The sequence below is a fragment of the Dunckerocampus dactyliophorus genome, chromosome 8, assembly GCF_027744805.1.
Source record: "Dunckerocampus dactyliophorus isolate RoL2022-P2 chromosome 8, RoL_Ddac_1.1, whole genome shotgun sequence".
In the NCBI taxonomy this organism is placed as follows: domain Eukaryota; kingdom Metazoa; phylum Chordata; class Actinopteri; order Syngnathiformes; family Syngnathidae; genus Dunckerocampus; species Dunckerocampus dactyliophorus.
Window position 1 is genome coordinate 2,815,547 of NC_072826.1, and position 18,456 is coordinate 2,834,002.

General features: G+C 42.4%; 1 protein-coding gene across 4 annotated transcripts in view; it reads left to right on the forward strand.

The window, feature by feature from the left end:
• The window catches only part of cacna2d2a (calcium channel, voltage-dependent, alpha 2/delta subunit 2a), a 211,760-nt gene that overhangs the window by 113,862 nt on the left and 79,442 nt on the right, over positions 1-18,456 (forward strand). For 3 of the 4 annotated variants that reach the window (XM_054783714.1, XM_054783711.1, XM_054783712.1), the window contains exon 5: positions 17,107-17,151. The exons of the other annotated variant lie outside the window; for it this stretch is intronic. In XM_054783714.1, coding sequence (XP_054639689.1) covers positions 17,107-17,151 — 45 coding nt within the window. The remainder of the gene's footprint in view (positions 1-17,106; positions 17,152-18,456) is intronic. 4 annotated transcript variants of the gene reach the window in all.

The window sequence follows — 18,456 nt, forward strand, 5'->3', positions numbered from 1 at the left end:
ATTTAAAAGGCAAAATGGAGTGCTGCTCTTGGCAGAGGCACCATTGGTGCAGGAATTAGTTTGAAGGTCTAAGGAAGGCACAACTACTCCCAGCAGCGTGGAAACAGGAGTTCAGAACATTTACTAAAATTATATTTATATTAGGGTGCACAGTAATTATCGGGTCGATATGAGGAATTAAGACATCATACCGACATATCTGATAACATAACAAATAGCTCCGATACTCGATAGTGTAAAAAAACACTCCAACGAGGCGACATTACCAGTACTGTGCTGGTGAGCAAATCAAGCGCTCCTTTTTTCTCCTGCCTGTGACGTTACCGGCCTGTCGTAACTTCCCCTGAGCTCACTTGTAAACAAACATTCGCCATTTAGAGGAAGACATTTCTCCTGCTAGTTGCACCAAATGCTCTGCGATGGGGGGGTTGCGACCAAAGACACCACGTTACTTAAGTTGAGCACTTTCACCATTTCAGCACACAATTTGACTCTTGAATAAAAATAAATATATGTATAAATATTAATAAATATATAGCATTTCAAATGGGGGTCGGGCGAAAGCATTTCTGGCTCCCAGTGGAGGCATGACAGAAAATAATGGAGAACAACTGCGTTAGTGAGAGAGAAGAATATCCACTTCCTGTTTTTCTTTGTTTAGACCACACACACAAGTTCTGCTAATGCTTAAAATGACCAAAACACAGCAAAATACTGTAAGTATTAGATGTTGTAATGATTACTACATGGTCACAGCATGTATGTAAAACCATAACGCCTTGTTGGAGGTTTTTTAACAGCGGGCTTTGTAGGCGGAATAGGTGTGTTCCATTACGTGCATTAATGAGCTGCCTCTTTTTAGCTGTTTTTATGTCTTTATTATGCACAGAATAAAAAAAGACATGTTTATGTCTCACACAAGGATTGTGGATGAAGAGCAAAATTCTCCCAAAAAGTACAGTCTTTCTAGAAGCATGTCCAAAGCAAATAGGTGTTAGCGTTACTGTTAGCATAGTGCGAAGCCTACCCCAGCTGTACTGGATGAGCGCCGATGTGCACATACACGTTACAGACAGCCTTCCATTTGCCATGCCAATGTGAGGGACAGCAAGGAATCTGATGGAAGTGATTACAGGGTGGGAAATAAGAGGTTTCCTTTTTACCGCTGCTGATTGTTGATTGGCCACTCTGAGGCGGTCTTTAGAGAAGCGGTGTGGTGACTTGTCTGGACTTTGTGGTGAAATGGTCGAGCAAATGGAAGCTGGAAGCAGTTTGTTGTCAAGACAACATAGCTTCCCTCTTGATTTGAATGATATGTTAAATATTCCGAGCATGGTGTCTTTATCTTGTCTGCGTTGTCTGCGGTCCTTTTTCTTGCGATGATTCGATTTTGGCTTGTTTTGGGGGTGATGCCGTGCATGCTCGTGCAAGCTCTTTTATTCATCCATAGTGTTGTTTTTTTTATCTGGCACGCTGTCCATGCTGTGTTGTGATGCTATCAATGTTAAAAGCTGCTTCTCAGTGGAACCCTGTCAGCCAACAAAGGGAGCAGCATTACCCAGAGTGCAGCGGGACAAAGCCCTCCTTATCGCAGGACTGGAATATTCACACACTGCTTTGAGCAAAGTGTCTCAAAGAAAGAGAAACATGCCATTATTTATACTATAGTTTACAAATAGATCAATCTTGGATTAAACTTTGTAGGCCAACCACAGGCTTTTACAAAAACAGTTTTGTAAAATGGCGGAATTGTTTTACAGCAACATACAAATAAGTAAACAATTTTTCTAAAATAAATACAAAAATGGAAATAAATCGATATAACAGATAAATAAATACATGGAAGGTGTCCAGTATCATTACAAATCTATGCTAAAAAAAATACAGTGCATGCTAAAAAATAAATAAATAAATGCATTCCAGAAATAATACAAAAAATGAAATAAATATGTAGATAAATAAATACAGAAGGAAAAATGTATAACATGAAATAAATAGGTAAATAAATACAAAATAAATAAAAACAAAAAGGAAAATAAATAAGCAAGTAGTTAATACAGTGGAACTTTGGATAGCATGATTAATTTGATTTGTTCCTGAAGGTCAAATACAGACGTTAACCCAATTCATTTTCCCCCACAAGGTGTGATGTAAATCCAATGAAGCCGTTGTTTCTGTAGTTTTACCATTGCAGTTTTACATGCAGTGAACAATAACAAATACAATTAGAAATACGTGGCCTGCACAATGTGGCGTAAGCAAAGAATAACGGGAGTGTAGACGTGACTATTTGGGTGTTATTTCATGTCTACAGGGCTCTATGATGTTATAACCCGTATTTAGAAAGTCATAAACAGGCTTTCTATGCTCAAACTACAAAAATGTTCCTTTTATTGAATCCTACTTTGTAAAAATTCGCCGTCACTGTTGTGTCTTGAACCAATTAGCTGCGATAGCTACGACTGTAGGTAATACAAAACCACTACAACTTGCTTGTCAAAGTACATTATTTTAATTTAGAACAGAATTTGTGGGTTTTGCGCTCATTACAGTGCATTATGGGACAGCAGTGGCTCAGGAGGTAGAGCAAATCGTCCAGAAACCAGAGGATTGGTAGGGCCAACCTAGCTTCCTCCTTCCCAGTCACTGCTGTTGTGTCCTTGGGCAAGAGGCTTCACTCATCTTGCCTCCATTGCCCTCCATATGGGTGTATAAATGAATGAATGAGTGTTTGATGGTGGTCGGTACATCAGGGCAGCTGTGGCTACATATGTAGATTACCACCACCACCACTATGTGGCTGTAGTGTGAATGAATAATGGGTTCTCAGTGTAAAAAAGCGCTTTGGGTGTCTAGAAAGACGCTATAGAAATCCAATCAATGGTTATTTACACAAAGCCCCAGAAATGACATTGCTTTTGAATTAGATGAGATGTATATGAAAATGTTAGCTTATTGCTTATTAGTGCAGTAGGAGTTTTAATCAGGGATTTGTTTACTGGAGTGCAAACGAATCAGTCATTCCATTCATCGAAATGCTTGGACGCATCCTTGATCCCATCCAGCGCCTTAAAAGTGTTGCTGTGAGAGCATATGAAACAGAAAAAATCATTTGAATTCCTAAATGTCATCTTCAAAAAAGAAAAAAGATCAGAGTGGGTAAACGGCTTTCAGGCCTTTGAAAAATGACAGACGACAAAGCTCACCTCTGCACGCCCGTGCGGCGTAATAAACTACAGCAAATGAACTGAACAACTCAATTGCAAGATGGTTTCCTCCCCCCTTTTCTTTCAATTTGACATCTCTCCTTGTGTCAGGTGCCCTTGTGCATATATTTCCCTTTACGTTTAATTGTGCGTCTGGAATTGCACGTCAGTCATGTGTGAATGCCTCTGCATGCATGTGCATGTGCATTAGCCTGGAGGCATGACTTCCGCACGTGCTGGAGAGGTCTCGGCGGTTAATATCGCCTAGTGTTTATCTGAATGTCTTGAGCTTCCGTATCCTTTGACACACAGAGATAGGATATAGGATGCTTTGCAAATGGAGAAAGAAGCGAGCGGAGTGGAGGAGATAATAGAACGACTGTTCTCACTGTAATTCTTGTGTGTGTTTGAGGTTGTTTTATGAATAACACCCCTTTGAAAGCAGGCCAAAATATGCTCTTCAGTAATAAAATACAGTGGAACCTTTTGAGATGATGAGTTTTTAAATGGTCACCGTACCTCATAAGACCGCAGTTCATCGGGCATCGACAGGTTAAAGGAAAACTGCACTTTTTTGGGGAGAACACGTCCTGCTCTTTGCTGTGCGTTCTAAAGATATAAAAACAGGTAAAAAGAACCAAGTAATAAATGCACATACTAGGACACACCTACAAAGCCCGCTATTAAAACACCTCCAAAAACCTCCAACAAGGTTTGATGGTTTAAATCCATGCTGCGGCCATGTACTGTAGTAACAGGCACATTCATGATAACATGTAATACTTTGACATATTTTGGTCATTTTACACATTAGCGGCCGAAATGAGTTTTCTCCGTAGGGTGGATGGACTCTCCCTTAGAGATAAGGTGAGAAGCACAACGGGAAAAACTGGGAATAGAGCCGCTGCTCCTCCGCATTGAGAGGAGCCAAATTAAGTGGTTCGGACATCTGCCAGGACACGTTGGAGAGACTATGTCTCTCAACTGGTCTGGGAACATCTCGGGATCTGCCGGGAGGAGCTGGAGGAAGTAGCTGGGAAGAGGGATGGCAGGGTTTCCCTGCTTAGGCGCTGCCCCCACGACCCGATCTCGAATAAGCGGAAGAAGATGAATGGATGGAACATAGAAAGGAACGTTACACCTAGCATTAACTTTTCCAACCCCCCCAAAAAACAAACACAGCAGCAGTGGCTGGCAGCAGCTTTTGCTAGTGGCCTGTGTGGTGTGGCGAGGTGTCACTACACCAGTAATGTACTTCATGGGCGTAACAATGTCGCTGCAGCTTGGTTCATATGCAGGTCATATTATGTAAATGGAGCGTTGTTGGTGCTTTTTGGAGATTTTTTCATAAGGCTTTGTAGGTGGCACTTTTTTAAACTTTTTGTTTTTATTAAGTGCAGTTTCCTTTAACTACGTGGTCGGTCTCACGTGTTACATTTTTAATACTTACTTGTGCACTTATAAGACTCTTGAGTGTTAAAATATTAATTCAAATTATGTATTAATTAATTCAATATACAAAATATTAAAATACAATATTACATAATGAATAACAAAAATAATACAAATAAATTAAAACATTTCTTGTGGAGCAAATGGACTGGACTGGACTGCCAGCATAGATGCTCTGTGCAGGAAAGGACTGGCGTCCTCCAACGTATGCAAGACGCTGCTACAGATCTTCTACCAGACTGTGGTAGCTCGTGCCCTCCTACTTGTAGTGTGCTGGGGGAGCAGCCTAAAGAAGAAGGACGCCGCACTGAGCTGGACAGCCTGACATCCAGTAGGTGGCAGAGCAAAGGACACTGAGCAGGCTCCTTTCCATCATGGACAACCAGCATCATCCAACAGAAGAGCAGTTTCAGTGGCAGATGCTCCACATCTATCTATCTGTCTGTCCATCTGTCCATCTGTCCATCTGTCCATCTACACATACTGTATATATGCATACAATGACCGTCGTAATGGTGACAGTTTGACCCTGGAACAGATTCAATTTCCAGTATTCCCTATTGGGGAAAAAAAAAATCTCAAAATAAGAACAAATCATCCTGGAATTGTCATTATTATAATTATTAATGTGATTATTATTATTGTTATTTTGACCTCAGCGGTTGCACTGCATAGCATTTTTGATTGCGTCACTCACCACTCATCCAGCGCTAGAGAACAGGCCCATTTGAAGTTGAACACAGGCTAGCGCTAATTTTTTTTTTTTTTTTAAGATTTCCTACAAAAATATACAAAAAAAAGTCAGTTAGTTTTCCTGTAGTTTTGTGGAACGTGCACTTGAATTTTACATGCAGCTGATGGAACAGTTGCATTGTGGGGTGGAGTACCAATAATCCCTGCCTACTGTCATTGTAGATTCAAACTTTTCTTATTCTGCAATCAAATCTTCTTTAGCTTCCTTGTTTTTGTAAGTTAGCGTGAGTATGCACCTGCGTGTGTGTGCGTGTGTGTGTGTTACAAGCTGGTATGTGTGGCCTAATGAAGAGCACTAAATGAAATCCTTTATTGTGTTTGATATAATGTCAGCCTCCATTAGAGAAACTGGCTCTTCCGATGATTGCGAGACCATTGGGGGCAGACGATAAGGTGTCATTTTTGTGTGTGTATGTGTGTTTGGAACCTTACATACGCGTGTGCGTGTGTATTCCGGCATGCATGTGTGTACACCCCAGAGCAATGCAGAGGCACAGAGTGTGTTCTCTAATTATAAAATCATTAGCAGGTGTCCAGAGGAGATATGAATATACTGTAATCTGTCTCCGCCCGTGATGGAGCGCTTGTCACACTCAAATGTCAAACCTTTCTATGTCAGCCTGTTGAGAAATCTCACGTCTTCGCCAACATGCTCAGTCTTAACGTGCCCGCCACCACATATAACAGCCTTGGGTGTGCATGTGTCAGACATTTTTCTTGTTTGACTGCATAAATCAAGCCCGAGACCCTTTTCACGCAAAGTTTAAATGTGAAACCACATGATAAAGCCTACACAAACACGGTACGCCATCGTCATGGCGGTTTTAGGATCTCCGATGCAAAATGCAAACCATAAAACTGCTTAGCTTCTGTGTAAACCAGGGGAGTCCGAACTTTTTACGCGGGGGGCCACATACGTAAAAATGAAAGGATGCAAGGGCCATTATGATACTGTATTTCTAAACCAACACATGTAGATATGCTAAGAAGTGATACATACGTATTTCAAGAAAAACTGCATCTCAGCTTTTGTGACACAGATGGAAAAGCGTATTGTTAGTACGGACTTCAGTGTTTGCCCCTTTTGTCTATTTTTGCTGTTGGTTTTTTTTTTATTTCAACTTTCTTCTTAAATAAATTTCTTCATAAATTTTGTGGTTGTAATATTATGACTTTATTCCCATAATATTTTGACTTTATCGCCATAATATTATAACTTTTCCACCCAAACTAATGTTCCAAAAATGACAACTTTATTTTGTGATATTTTTCTTTAATATTTCAACTCTATGCTACTAAAATAACTTTTTGTCTTAATATTTTGACTTTTATTCCCATAAAATTACAGCCGCTTTTTTTTTTTTTTTCCATTTCTGCTGTTTTTATTTTTTTATTTTCCACCTACTTCAATTTTCTTCTGGTAAATGTTCCTCTCGTATTATTAAGACCGTATACCCATATTTTGTCCTTATTTCCATCATAATATATTTCCCCCCTGTTTTTGTCAGATTTATGCTACTAAAATGAGGTTATTGTCATAAAAGGATGACTTTTTCTCTCTAGATTACTTTTTTTCTCTTAATATTTTGACTTTATTCCAGTAAAAGTACTGCTGATTTTTCCATTTTGCTGTTGAGGAAATTCACTAAGTCCCCAACTAACGAACACAATTGGTTCCAGACGACCGTTCTTATGTTGAATTGTTCTTAAGTAGGGCAAAAGGTAATATTACCAATGATATAGGTACTACATGTACGTGTATACATATACAGTATATGTGTATGTATGTAAATATGAGTTTGGATGCAGTAGTAATATTAAACCAGGGTAATTAAGGAAAAAAACAAGAATAAAAATGATATAATAATACGTAATGATAAATGTTATTTGCCTTGGAAGAGGAGTGGTCGAGCATACGTCGTTGTGGTGGATTTGGAGGAGGAGATATTGAAGAAAAGGAGAAGTCGTGGTGGTGGTTAGACTCTTCTAAAAGAGGTAGTGTTCTGTGGGTGGTGTAGAATTAAGCAGGCCTATTAACTCTTCATAAACTTTAATCACACGCTCTGTCCGGGTTGTACAATTTAGCTTTCCATTTAACTTTACACTGTATCTCCCCAGCGTCTAACTCTTCCTCTGTTGGTCTCATTAGCTCTAAGGCTGCATTAGCAGTGTCACAGTGCCCTCTACTGGTCAAGCATGTACAGTAGCAGTAGAAATACTGATTGAGCGACTGACTACAAGGCAAAATAAAATAAAATATAGAGCAGTCAACTTGTTTTCGTATCCGCGAATGTTCGCTAGTCGGGTGTTCGTAAGTTGGGGGCCTAGTGTATGTACAGTATATGTGTGTATATATGTATATATGTATATGTATATATATATATATATATATATATATATATATATATATATATATATATATATATATATATATATATATATATATATATATATATATATATATATATATATATATATATATATACAGTCAAACCTGTCTTAGCGGCCACCTTTATAGAACGGCCACCTGCCTATAGCAGCCACTGAAAAATCCCCCGCAGCAAATTTACATGTTATAGACCCTGTGTATAGCAGTCACCTGTCCAACGCAGCCAGCGGCCACCCATTTTGTCTCCCTTGGTCAATATCTGACTGCATATAGCAGCCAAATTACCAACTCAAGTAGAAGCTTCATGCAGGAAAAAGTTTTGTTTTTCAATCAATGAAGCTGTCGTGTGTAGACTTTAATTACTGAGTCCTAGCTCAGTCACAATCATTCACAAGATCCACACAAACTGTCAGTTGTTCCACATAAAAAAGCCGTCTTCTTTGGAGCTGGCTATTTCCTGGTCAAACATGCAACTTTAAGAGCATTTGCACCAAAACATTACCGCAAAGTAGGCTGGGAACAGGACGTGCTCCCAGCGACGCTACAATAAAAAAAAAAAAAAAAACACATGCTAGCATGCATGCGGCAGTGGGAGCAAAACTGAGTTGGGTTGTACTTAATTGAAGTATTTTAGAATGTACTCACATTATTTTTCATCAATCCTCATCCACAAATCCATCAAAGTCCTCATCTTCTGTATTCGACACAAACAAAGCCGTCTTCTTTTCCGTTCGCTACTAGTCTGTTAACTTGTCAGTGTTATTCAGCTCCGAAGCAAAGAAGGAAACTTCTCCTGTTGCTTCTGCCAACTTTATTTATTGAACGCGGCCACCAGACAGCAGCTCAGAACACACACACATCTCTCAGCATCGTCTCTCCTTCCTGCTTGCCCACAAGGCAAAGGTTAAACAAGCCCCACTACATAGCTGTCCAGCCAATGCCTGTAAGAAATGACACCGTTTATTTCCTGGTGTGCACTGGTCAATACTGTAATGCCGCTTGTTGTGGGGAAGGAGAGACTCACGTCGCCGATGCACTTTAATGGCTTTATTAACAGCGGAGAACACTGCAGGACTTTACATCCACGCCAACATAAACACACTTCCCAACTCTCTCCAAACTCACAGCGAGCACTGAGCTTAGCTCTCCTGCTCGGGACGCCCACCATCACTTCCCGTCACTTCCTGATGAACTAAAGCTGTCTGCAGTATAAAAAGTAAAATATAAAAAACAAGCATAAGACATTACTAGCACAGCTTTGTTCTGTGGGTCGTGGATATATTCTATCAGTTATTATTAAGCCTCTAGCTTCCTTTTAGTAAGTAAAAAACTTGGCTATGATTGCACTACATTGTCATGTAGACCTACAAAGTACACTTGGAAGAACAAGAGGTGAATAAATGTATTGCAACTGATGTGAAACTGATGAGGGGTAGGATTAAATAAGCTTTGCTTCTTCCTACTCCTTTTTGGCAAAATTGTGAATTGTACTATGTGATGTGCTACTGTTTGACTCATGCATGTTCTTGATGAATTAAAGCCATGAACCATGAACCATGATAATAACAAGCCTAGTAGTGCTGTACAACTTTTATCCGCAGTCCGCAGTGCCCTCTACTGGTCAACATTATTATTATTATTATTATTTTCCCCCTTTTTTTTCCTTTTTTTTCCTCTACTGGTCAACATTCAAACTGGACGCCAACCTGTCTATAGAGGCCACCTGTCTATAGCGGACACTTTTACAGACTCCCTGTAGTGGCCGCTATAGACAAGTTTGACTTATATATAAGTCAATTTTGTTGTTGTTGTTGTTGTTGTTGTTTTCTAGTTGTAGTTGTAGAATGTGCTGTTGGTCAATAAAAAAAACATCCGCAGGCCTTAAATGGCCCTCGGGCCACACCTTCTGTTTCAGTTTTTCAAAACTGCTCGCGGATTATCATTTAAATGTGCAACCACAGACAAGTGCAACAGTAGTTTGATGAAGATTGTGAATGATAGCTTTATTTGTAATGAAGGTGGTTAATGTCTGAAGTGCAGCATTGTTAGTTCATAATCTCATCCTGTTGTCTTTGTCCGTTTACGTATTTCACCGGGAAGGTTCCCAAACGGGAGCCTTAGGAATCATCAGGTCTGGCTTGTCTTTGGCGCTGTATGTTTACCAAGTAGGCGTGTGACACGATAAACACTTCCCGTGCCTCACTTAATGTGTACCGCGTGGGAAATCGATACGCCTCTTTACCGTACCGAAAAATCTGATTAGGAATACCGTTATGTACCGTTACACCACGAGACAAAGTGGAAAACAATAGCTAAGCAGCCAGAGACTGCTGGCCAGATAAAAATAAAATGGCAAACATTGTAACCCAGTCAAGCAGACACAGTAGCATTCTGATCAAGAAGAGAGGGGTGGTTCCTATGGCAACACTCGGCATCTTACCTGCGCGCTGCCGCTGCTGCTTTTGGCTCAAATCTGAAATTGGCGAGGGGAGACTGCTGCCGACGAGGGGGACATTCACAGAGATGGAGATAAGACAGGGCGGGAGGCACAGGCAAGCAGGGGAGATGGAGCAAACGGAGAAAAGAGATAACGTGGAATCGACGGCAGGGGGTGGGGGGGTGGAAAGCAAAATAAAGAAAAAGTGATATAAGGGAGGGGCTGGAGATCATCACCTGGCCCCCTCACTGTTTGTCTCCCATTTGGAGTTTGCAGGTCCACTCAGCATGATGGATTTAATTTATTGATAGCAGCTTGTGTGCCGGTGGGAATTTGTGGAGCTTTGTGTTGTCTTTCTGTGTCTTGCTGCAAGTTATTTCTGCTCCCGCACTCCTGCAAATGTGTTTAACAGCCACCCTCAGACCCTACCGATCAAGCACCTTCCACAGCACGTGCCATGGTGACACCACCATATCTACGCTAGATATGACGATGCTAACAAAATCATATCTTACAGGATAAAACGAGAGCCAAGCCCCCCCACTACCCATGAAGGTGGTAAATTCATCATGTGTACATTAATTGCCATATTTATACTGAATATAAGAGAAGCCTTTCTTGGAAATATGTTTCAACAAAAACAATATTGTGTGTGTGTGTGTGTGTGTGAGCGACAGAAAAGCTCCGACTCGCTTGGGTGAAGTCATATGGCGCCACCTTCTGGTCTGCATGTATCTCGTCCAGTCCATTGCAACTGTATTTCTGCAGCACATTTCATAGAATGCATACACATGACAATAGACCGTTATGGATGGTAAAGATAATACAAATGCGCAATAAAACCTGATAAAACGTAGAGTACAGTGGTATACAGCAGTTGTTACAAAGGTAACGCTCCAAGACCACCAGTGAATAGCAAATAAACACGAGTAATTGAGGCGCCAATGAAAATGTCTATTTTTGACACTCTGGATTACGCTGCTGCGTCAAGGCGCCAGCAAACGCTATGCCAGCTCGCTCCTCCCCCTCCAAACTCTGGCTTGACGTTGATGTTTTCCAATTTCATATCAACAGCTGCAATAAAAGTAACTTGTAATTATTAGATTAGATTCAAGTCCAATGCCCTCCCCATCTTGCTTTTATTGCCAATGTTTACTCTCGATGCAGGAAGCTAACAAGCTAAATGCATAGAAGCACCATCCAGGTTTAAGCCCTAAATATGCCTCACACACTTCTTAAACGCATTTAAAGGATAAAATGTATAGCGACTCACCACTAATGATTGACAATGAAAGGTGATCAATATAACAGATGGATTCGGGAGACACGATCAAGCCTTGAGCCTGGTCGTCAGGCTACCACTACAACTGTGGCGCTGCCGCCATCTTCTGGAGAAGGTATTTCTTCAAGATGCGTCTCCATAATGCACACTGCTTGCCCTGTTGTAATTCCGCTGACGACTTACAATCACATATTAATTAGTGTTCAGTTTTGAGGCAGGATTGTAGCAAACTTGAGTGTAGAAGCGAGAGCCTCCATCGCTACACGTGGCGCCGCCATTGTCCACACGTTGTACATTTTATGCTTTAGTATCATGTGTTTATAAATTATTATTTACTTGGATAAATTAAGAAAAATGGGGGAATTCTTTTTTTTTTTTAAATCCACTAGTTTAAAAGGTGCAAATGCTGAAAGGCAAAGATGCAGGGATCCACTGTACACAAACAACATACATCTGTACAGTCCAAATATAAGACGACTCGTCTTTTTGTTTTCTATGGAAAGAATGAGATGTTCCAATCAGATATTGATATCAGCAGAATGAAAACAATATCAGACTCTATCGGCCTGCATCTAAAAACTCTAATATTTGCACTCCGATGCAAGCTGTTGATTCCAGTCTCCGCCCCAGCACGTCTTTCCAGCACGACCGGATGGAGCCCGTGTGATTACCCGTGTCTGCTAGCATGCTAACAAAGTAGCATGGGACAAGTGTTGATATTGGCTCATTATCTGTATCGGCCGATATTCAAAGCTGCAATATTGGTTTCATATCAGAAGTGGAAAAAGTTGTATCAGGACACCCCTAAAAAAAATTTCGTCTTATATTTGGGTCAATGCAGTAATATAAAAAAACTTATTTCAACACAAAGATATTTAAAAACCGCTATTTTCATTCTGTACTCCTGCTTCATGTGCCGTGTGCCATATTTTCTCCGAGCTAAAACGTACATGTGCCCCTGCCAATGCATGTACGAGCATGCACACTCTAGAAACACAGCACAACATACACGATATTGGGTTATGCTTTTCTTTTATGGCAAACTACATTGACGTTGATATAATTATTGTCCGGCTTATGAGTTATTGCTTGTTAATCTACTTTGATGGAACCCATCTATTGCTGTGAACGTATACGGTGCATGTTTAGCAGGAATATTCACATTGGAAGCTGCACCCGTAAATTAGCAGATCTGTTGTGGTGAGAGTTTAACTTGAATTGTCATTACTTGTGTTAAAAAACACCACAGTGTGCGTCGCTCTGTGGTGTGGCCTGTCTTTGATGTGATGACGGTTAAAATGAGTGTTCATTTAGAGGAAGCAGCCCTGAATAATGACTTGTAATGCCACAGTAGTGTAGAGCAGACTTTAGAGGTAAGGGGCCAGTCTAAGTACGACTGGGCTGTAGATCAATCCTGCTGGCAGACACAATAGTCTCTCTTCAGCCTGTGCCTCATCTCCCTCCGCAGAGGCTCGGGATATTTTTAGTCCTGGCAGCCGTTTCCCCCCCCACCGCACCCACCACCCGTCTCTCCTCCCCAATTCATCCCCTTCATGTCGCCCCGACCTCAGCCTCCATTCTGACCCTCTGACTGAACCCAATGTACTCCCTGAGTGATCCGTTCTGATCCCTGCGCTTCACCTCCTTCCAGCCTCTTCCCTGATCTGTCTGACAGCTGGGGGGAAGACAGAAAGGGATGCTGGGAAGATTTGAAGATGCCTGCCCCGCTTTTCCCTAAGACAGGAGTGTCATCCACGGGGCGCTCCATTTGGGCATTTTGGGTTGGAATATTTGAGTTAGGTCACTTAGTCGTCACAAAATCTTTCCAATGAAGTTCTTACCTTATGTATTATGTCCTTGACTGTGCAGCCTTTGGTCACATGACAGGAAATGATTTGTGTGAATGCGAAGCCAACCGCACCAAAAATGCAGATCCGGACCAGAGTACCAAACCACACGCAGCGTTAGTGTCATTGTGAGTTTTGATCACGCTGCGCTCCTTTTGTGAGGTCGTTAGGCAGCGATGTGATGGCTGACTCTCTGATTAGCGCTGGAGGCGAGCCAGAGCCCTGGTGAGTGGAGAGGCCCTTCTACACATGGCATGCGACACACCGGGAGCTGGAAACAAGTAGCGCAAAAGAAAATAAGAAATTCAAGTCAAGTACAGAAGACTCTCCTCCATCCACCCTCATCAGACCGTGACCGTCGGACCAGCACCTCGGTCCCTGCGGCGCCCTTGACGAGTCGTCCCTCTGCCGGCCCCCCCTCCCTTGATAACGAGGCCGCCCCTGCTTGCTGGCCACTGCCTCTGGCTGCCCTCATGCCTACCTCAGTGGGAGACGAGCACAGCGGCTCTGGGGAAAGTGGACGGCATGCAGACAAACAACCTTGGCACTCTCACTGCTTCGTCTGCTGATTACTTACTCTGCAATGAGGCTTACCTTGAGGAGCTGGAAGGGAACTACGATGACAAAGAAGGAAAGGAACAAGAACAAATACATCACAAATCATAGCAGGGCCATGCAATCATGTCCCCTAGTGGCTGTGAGCAGACAAGACATCACAGCAATGGGATTGGAAACTTCCAGCCAGGGGTGCACGATCATTATTGGGCTGATATGAGGGAATTATGAGGCGAGATTACCCATACTGTGCATGTGAGCAAATCAAGCACACCTTTTATCTCCTACCTGTGAGGTTAACGGCTTGTCGTAACTTCCCCTGAGCTCACTTGTGAACAATCACTTTCCGAGGAAGACATTTTGCATGCTCGTCGTACCAAATGCTCCGCGATCAGTGGGGAAAAAAAACCTTATCAGCCACCTGAAACGCCAGCGCTGCAGCATTTGAAGTGCAAAAGGTTTCAGACCTCAGTGGCTTCACACCGGCTGCTTGGCGCGTGTGCCCGAATACAGTGCACCTTGCTGGGCCACGCCAGCTGGCTCCCTCTGCTCCATACTCTGGTTCTCCTGATAGTAGTGATGCGGTAGTAGTCGTGTCATGATATTTGATTAGGACAAATCAACAAGTACATTCTTACATACATTCTCCAGTGCCTTTAACACCATCCAGCCGTCACTACTCAGAGTGAAGATGGAGAGTGTGGGAGTAGACCAACACCTGACTGCATGGGTTATAGACTACCTTACCAACAGACCACAGTATGTGAGGCTCCGTCACTGTGTGTCTGACATGGTACTCTGCAGTGCTCTCCCCTTTCCTCTTCACCCTCTACACCTCGGACTTCACGCACAACTCCACACAGTGTCACATCCAGAAGTTCTCCGACGACACAGCCATCGTTGGTTGTGTTTCAGAGGGGAATGATCTGGAATACAGGACGGTCATCAGGGACTTTGTCAGCTGGAGTGAGCTTAACCAGCTACAACTCAACACCAGCAAGACAAAGGAGATGATCATTAACTTCCAGAGGAAAACATCTCACTTCACACCGGTGAACATCCAGGGAGCGGACATAGAGTTGGTAGACAGCTACAAATTTCTGGGTGTTCACCTTAACAACAGACTGGACTGGTCCGTCAACACCCACGCCCTCTACAAGAAGGGCCAGAATTGCCTCCACCTGCTGAGGAGACTGAGGTCCTTTGGTGTGTGCAGGACTCTCTTACGGACCTTCTATGACTCTGTGGTGGCCTCAGCCATCTTCTATGCTGTGGGCTGCTGGAGAGGGGGCAGCACGGACAGGGACAGGAGCAGGATCAATAGACTGATCAGGAGAGCGAGCTCTGTCCTGGACGGTCCTCTGGACTCCGTGGAGGAAGTGGGGGAGAGAAGGATGTTGGCTAAGCTGACATCCATCATGGACAACACCTCTCACCCGTTACATGACCCTGTGGGTTCCCTTAGCAGCTCCTTCAGCAGCAGACTGTTACACCCACGGTGTAAGAAGGAGAGGTTCCGCAGGTCCTTCATACCGACCGCTGTCAGGCTCTACAACACCTGCACCACCTGAACCATGTTGTAGTAAAATTGTAATTCTTTACACTGTACTCTTTACTTGCGTATCTTGCTTGCTGCTGTAACAAGTGAATTTCCCTGCTGTGGGATAAATAAAGTACAAATACAAATACAATTACTTCCAGGTGTGGTGTATAAAAAAGATATCAGTACCATATCAGTCTGGATAAGCAGAAATTTATTGATATCGCTTTGAAAGAAAAGATATCATGCATCTGTACTTCCAGCCTTGCCATGACATCTATCTATGATCTCATTTCAAATGTTTTTCTTTGTTATCGAGCAGCATTCAGTCATGTAACATCTTTTTTCTTTTGTTTTGTGACTCAGCGTTGTCACGATTTGAGCAAACTAGAGGAACACGATGCCATACTTTGATTTTTTTCTTTGGGCGTCCTCACGCCAGGCCACTCCATATCGTGCTTGGGCCCACCTCGTATCTAAAGTCTGGCAGGTTTAGCAAGTGTGGGTGCTACGACAATTGGAAGTGCGCTATACAAGCCGCCACCTTGCACAAAATAAATACAGTGATCCAGTCGTCTCTTGTGTATGGCGGTCAATTGTTTCCACACTCAAAGTGAATTTCCATGAAGTAGGATTCAATATTAATAAGCTGCATATTTCTGTAGTTATGGCATAGAAAACCTGTTTATGATCTTCTAAATACAGTTTTTAACATCATTAGAAACCTCAAGACATGAAGTAACACCCCTATAGTGACCTTTTCATTTGCATTGCACAATATAGTAGATATAGTATCCTATAGTAGAAGGACAGCGTACTTCCCGTGGGGGCTATTGTCTCAACAGTGTATTCAGGGTTTCCCCTAGGATTTTTTTAAGCTGTGGTGGTGGTCTACATGGGAGGGTGGACTGCCGCCGCTGTGTTGTGCCGCTGCTGCAGTTTATGAACTCATTTATTTAACTTTTTTCAACCACTAGCAGAACCGAGGAGATTGCAAAACGGTTAATTAAATGGCAAAGTTGCTGAGAGCACTGCCAACATTTAAAAGGCACTTTATTTACAAAGCACATCTCTACTCAGAGTGTTCATTTGTCATTAAATAAGGTGTCATGTTTGAATAGAACACTTGCAAAAATAATAAGAGGTGAAGCAAATATTTGGTGAACTACTCAACATCAGCTTACGAGCTACCTGCTGGAGACCCCCGTGGTAGCGTCACTGCCTAAAGCTGGACACGCTACGTGTTTCAGGTGCACAACTTCAACTTGGTCTTCGCTCCAAAGCATGGTTCTCCATGTTCCATCTGATGTCACATCAGCGCCACATGAAACACAGCTGCACGTGATGTTCGCAGTGTTTCAGTGCCTGTTTGAACATATCTGCCACCCCCCCCCCAACATAGACATCCTTTTTAAAACTCAGCTGCTATCTCTTCACTTCATGACTGTCATCGCACATCACACTACTACTCCTGTGTTCTGTGATGCTGATTATATTCTCATGCTGCGCAGTGTGATGGAATATAACCATGACTTTCTCTCTCCCTCTTGCTTTACCACCGCTCCAGGAATCGCCAAGGGGCGGATATAGGCGCTGCTATATCTTCTCATCACCTGTCTTTCCACTCTTTTTCTTTTCTGCACAGGAGAATGCCATTTCATACTACGATTCCAAAGCGGATTCAGACTATGTGAGTACAGTATGGACTGCTCCCTCCTCCCCCGCTCACAACCCCTGTCTGCCTGCCTGCGTCCGCCCCCCCCCTCAAAACCCCTAAACCTTGCTAAACCCAACCCACCTTCCCTGGACTCCCTACGTCTTGAAGCCCACAGTCCCGTCACAGACCCGAGGGCTGTGTATGTTAAAGCGGTGACGCCTGAATGGCAGCTGTGCATGTGACTTGCGCTGTCCTCCTCCCCAGTCTAAATACCCGGGTTTTGCCTTCTCTTGCAAGTGGGTGCTAGACCTGCAGACCTTACCATGCAGACATCTCCAAATAATCAGGAGTTAAATGACTCACCTAATGCAAATTAATCGTGAAAAGTTGGGGGGTCAACCCAGGCCACTTCATACCGGTGTGGTGCCCATCGTATTGCCGATGGGAGTAGCCGTTGTTTTTTTATTTAACTTCGTGAAATCAACTTAAGTTTTGTTCAAACGATTAGTTGTCATATAAGCCTAAAAGTGAAGTACTGTAATTATTACAGAACCCACGGCTACTGGAGAAAGTAGTAGGAAAGTGAAAGTGATGGTGATTTTAGTAGGGATGCTCCAATCAGGGTTTTACAACGACCATTCCGATACCAATCATCCATGAGTGAGATCGGCCAATACCGACCACATGGATTAACTTTTCCATTTATTTATGACGAGTGCTATTGGCCAGCGCCGCTGTTGGGCAATTCCCTTTTTTTGCCTTTATTTTAGTGAAATGATTTTTGGACTATTTGACACAAACCTGAATAAAATTTGATGCATGGTGTGGAGTAATACCAGTACATGAGAAATAAATAGTTCAATAAGTTTTTAGTTCAAGATAACAAGATTAACAGAATAATACAAATAAATATTTTTTAAAATAGAAATCTGTCCTGCTTAGCTTAAAAGAGAATGAATAGAGTGTCCAGGTTGCAGGGTGTCCAACTTTCATCATTATTAGAGCTGTCAGCTATTTGTCATATTTATGAGTGGCAACGTTTCAATTGTACACCACTTTATTTACCAACCACGTCTCCACTCAGACAGTGTGGCCATCGTCTTTATGCTCTTTTGGGCTCAATTGTCATTTTATAAATGCATAAAGTCTGAATTCAACAGTTCTAATAAAAAACGACAAAGATTTGAAGCAAATATTCTTTGACCCTTTCAGCTGGCGAGCTAGGAGACCCCTGTGATAGTATCACCATCAGAAGGCGGGCACGCTATGTGTTTGTGTTCATTAAACAACCACACACAAACAGCGTTTGCAGGACAAGACATCATTGGTATAATGACA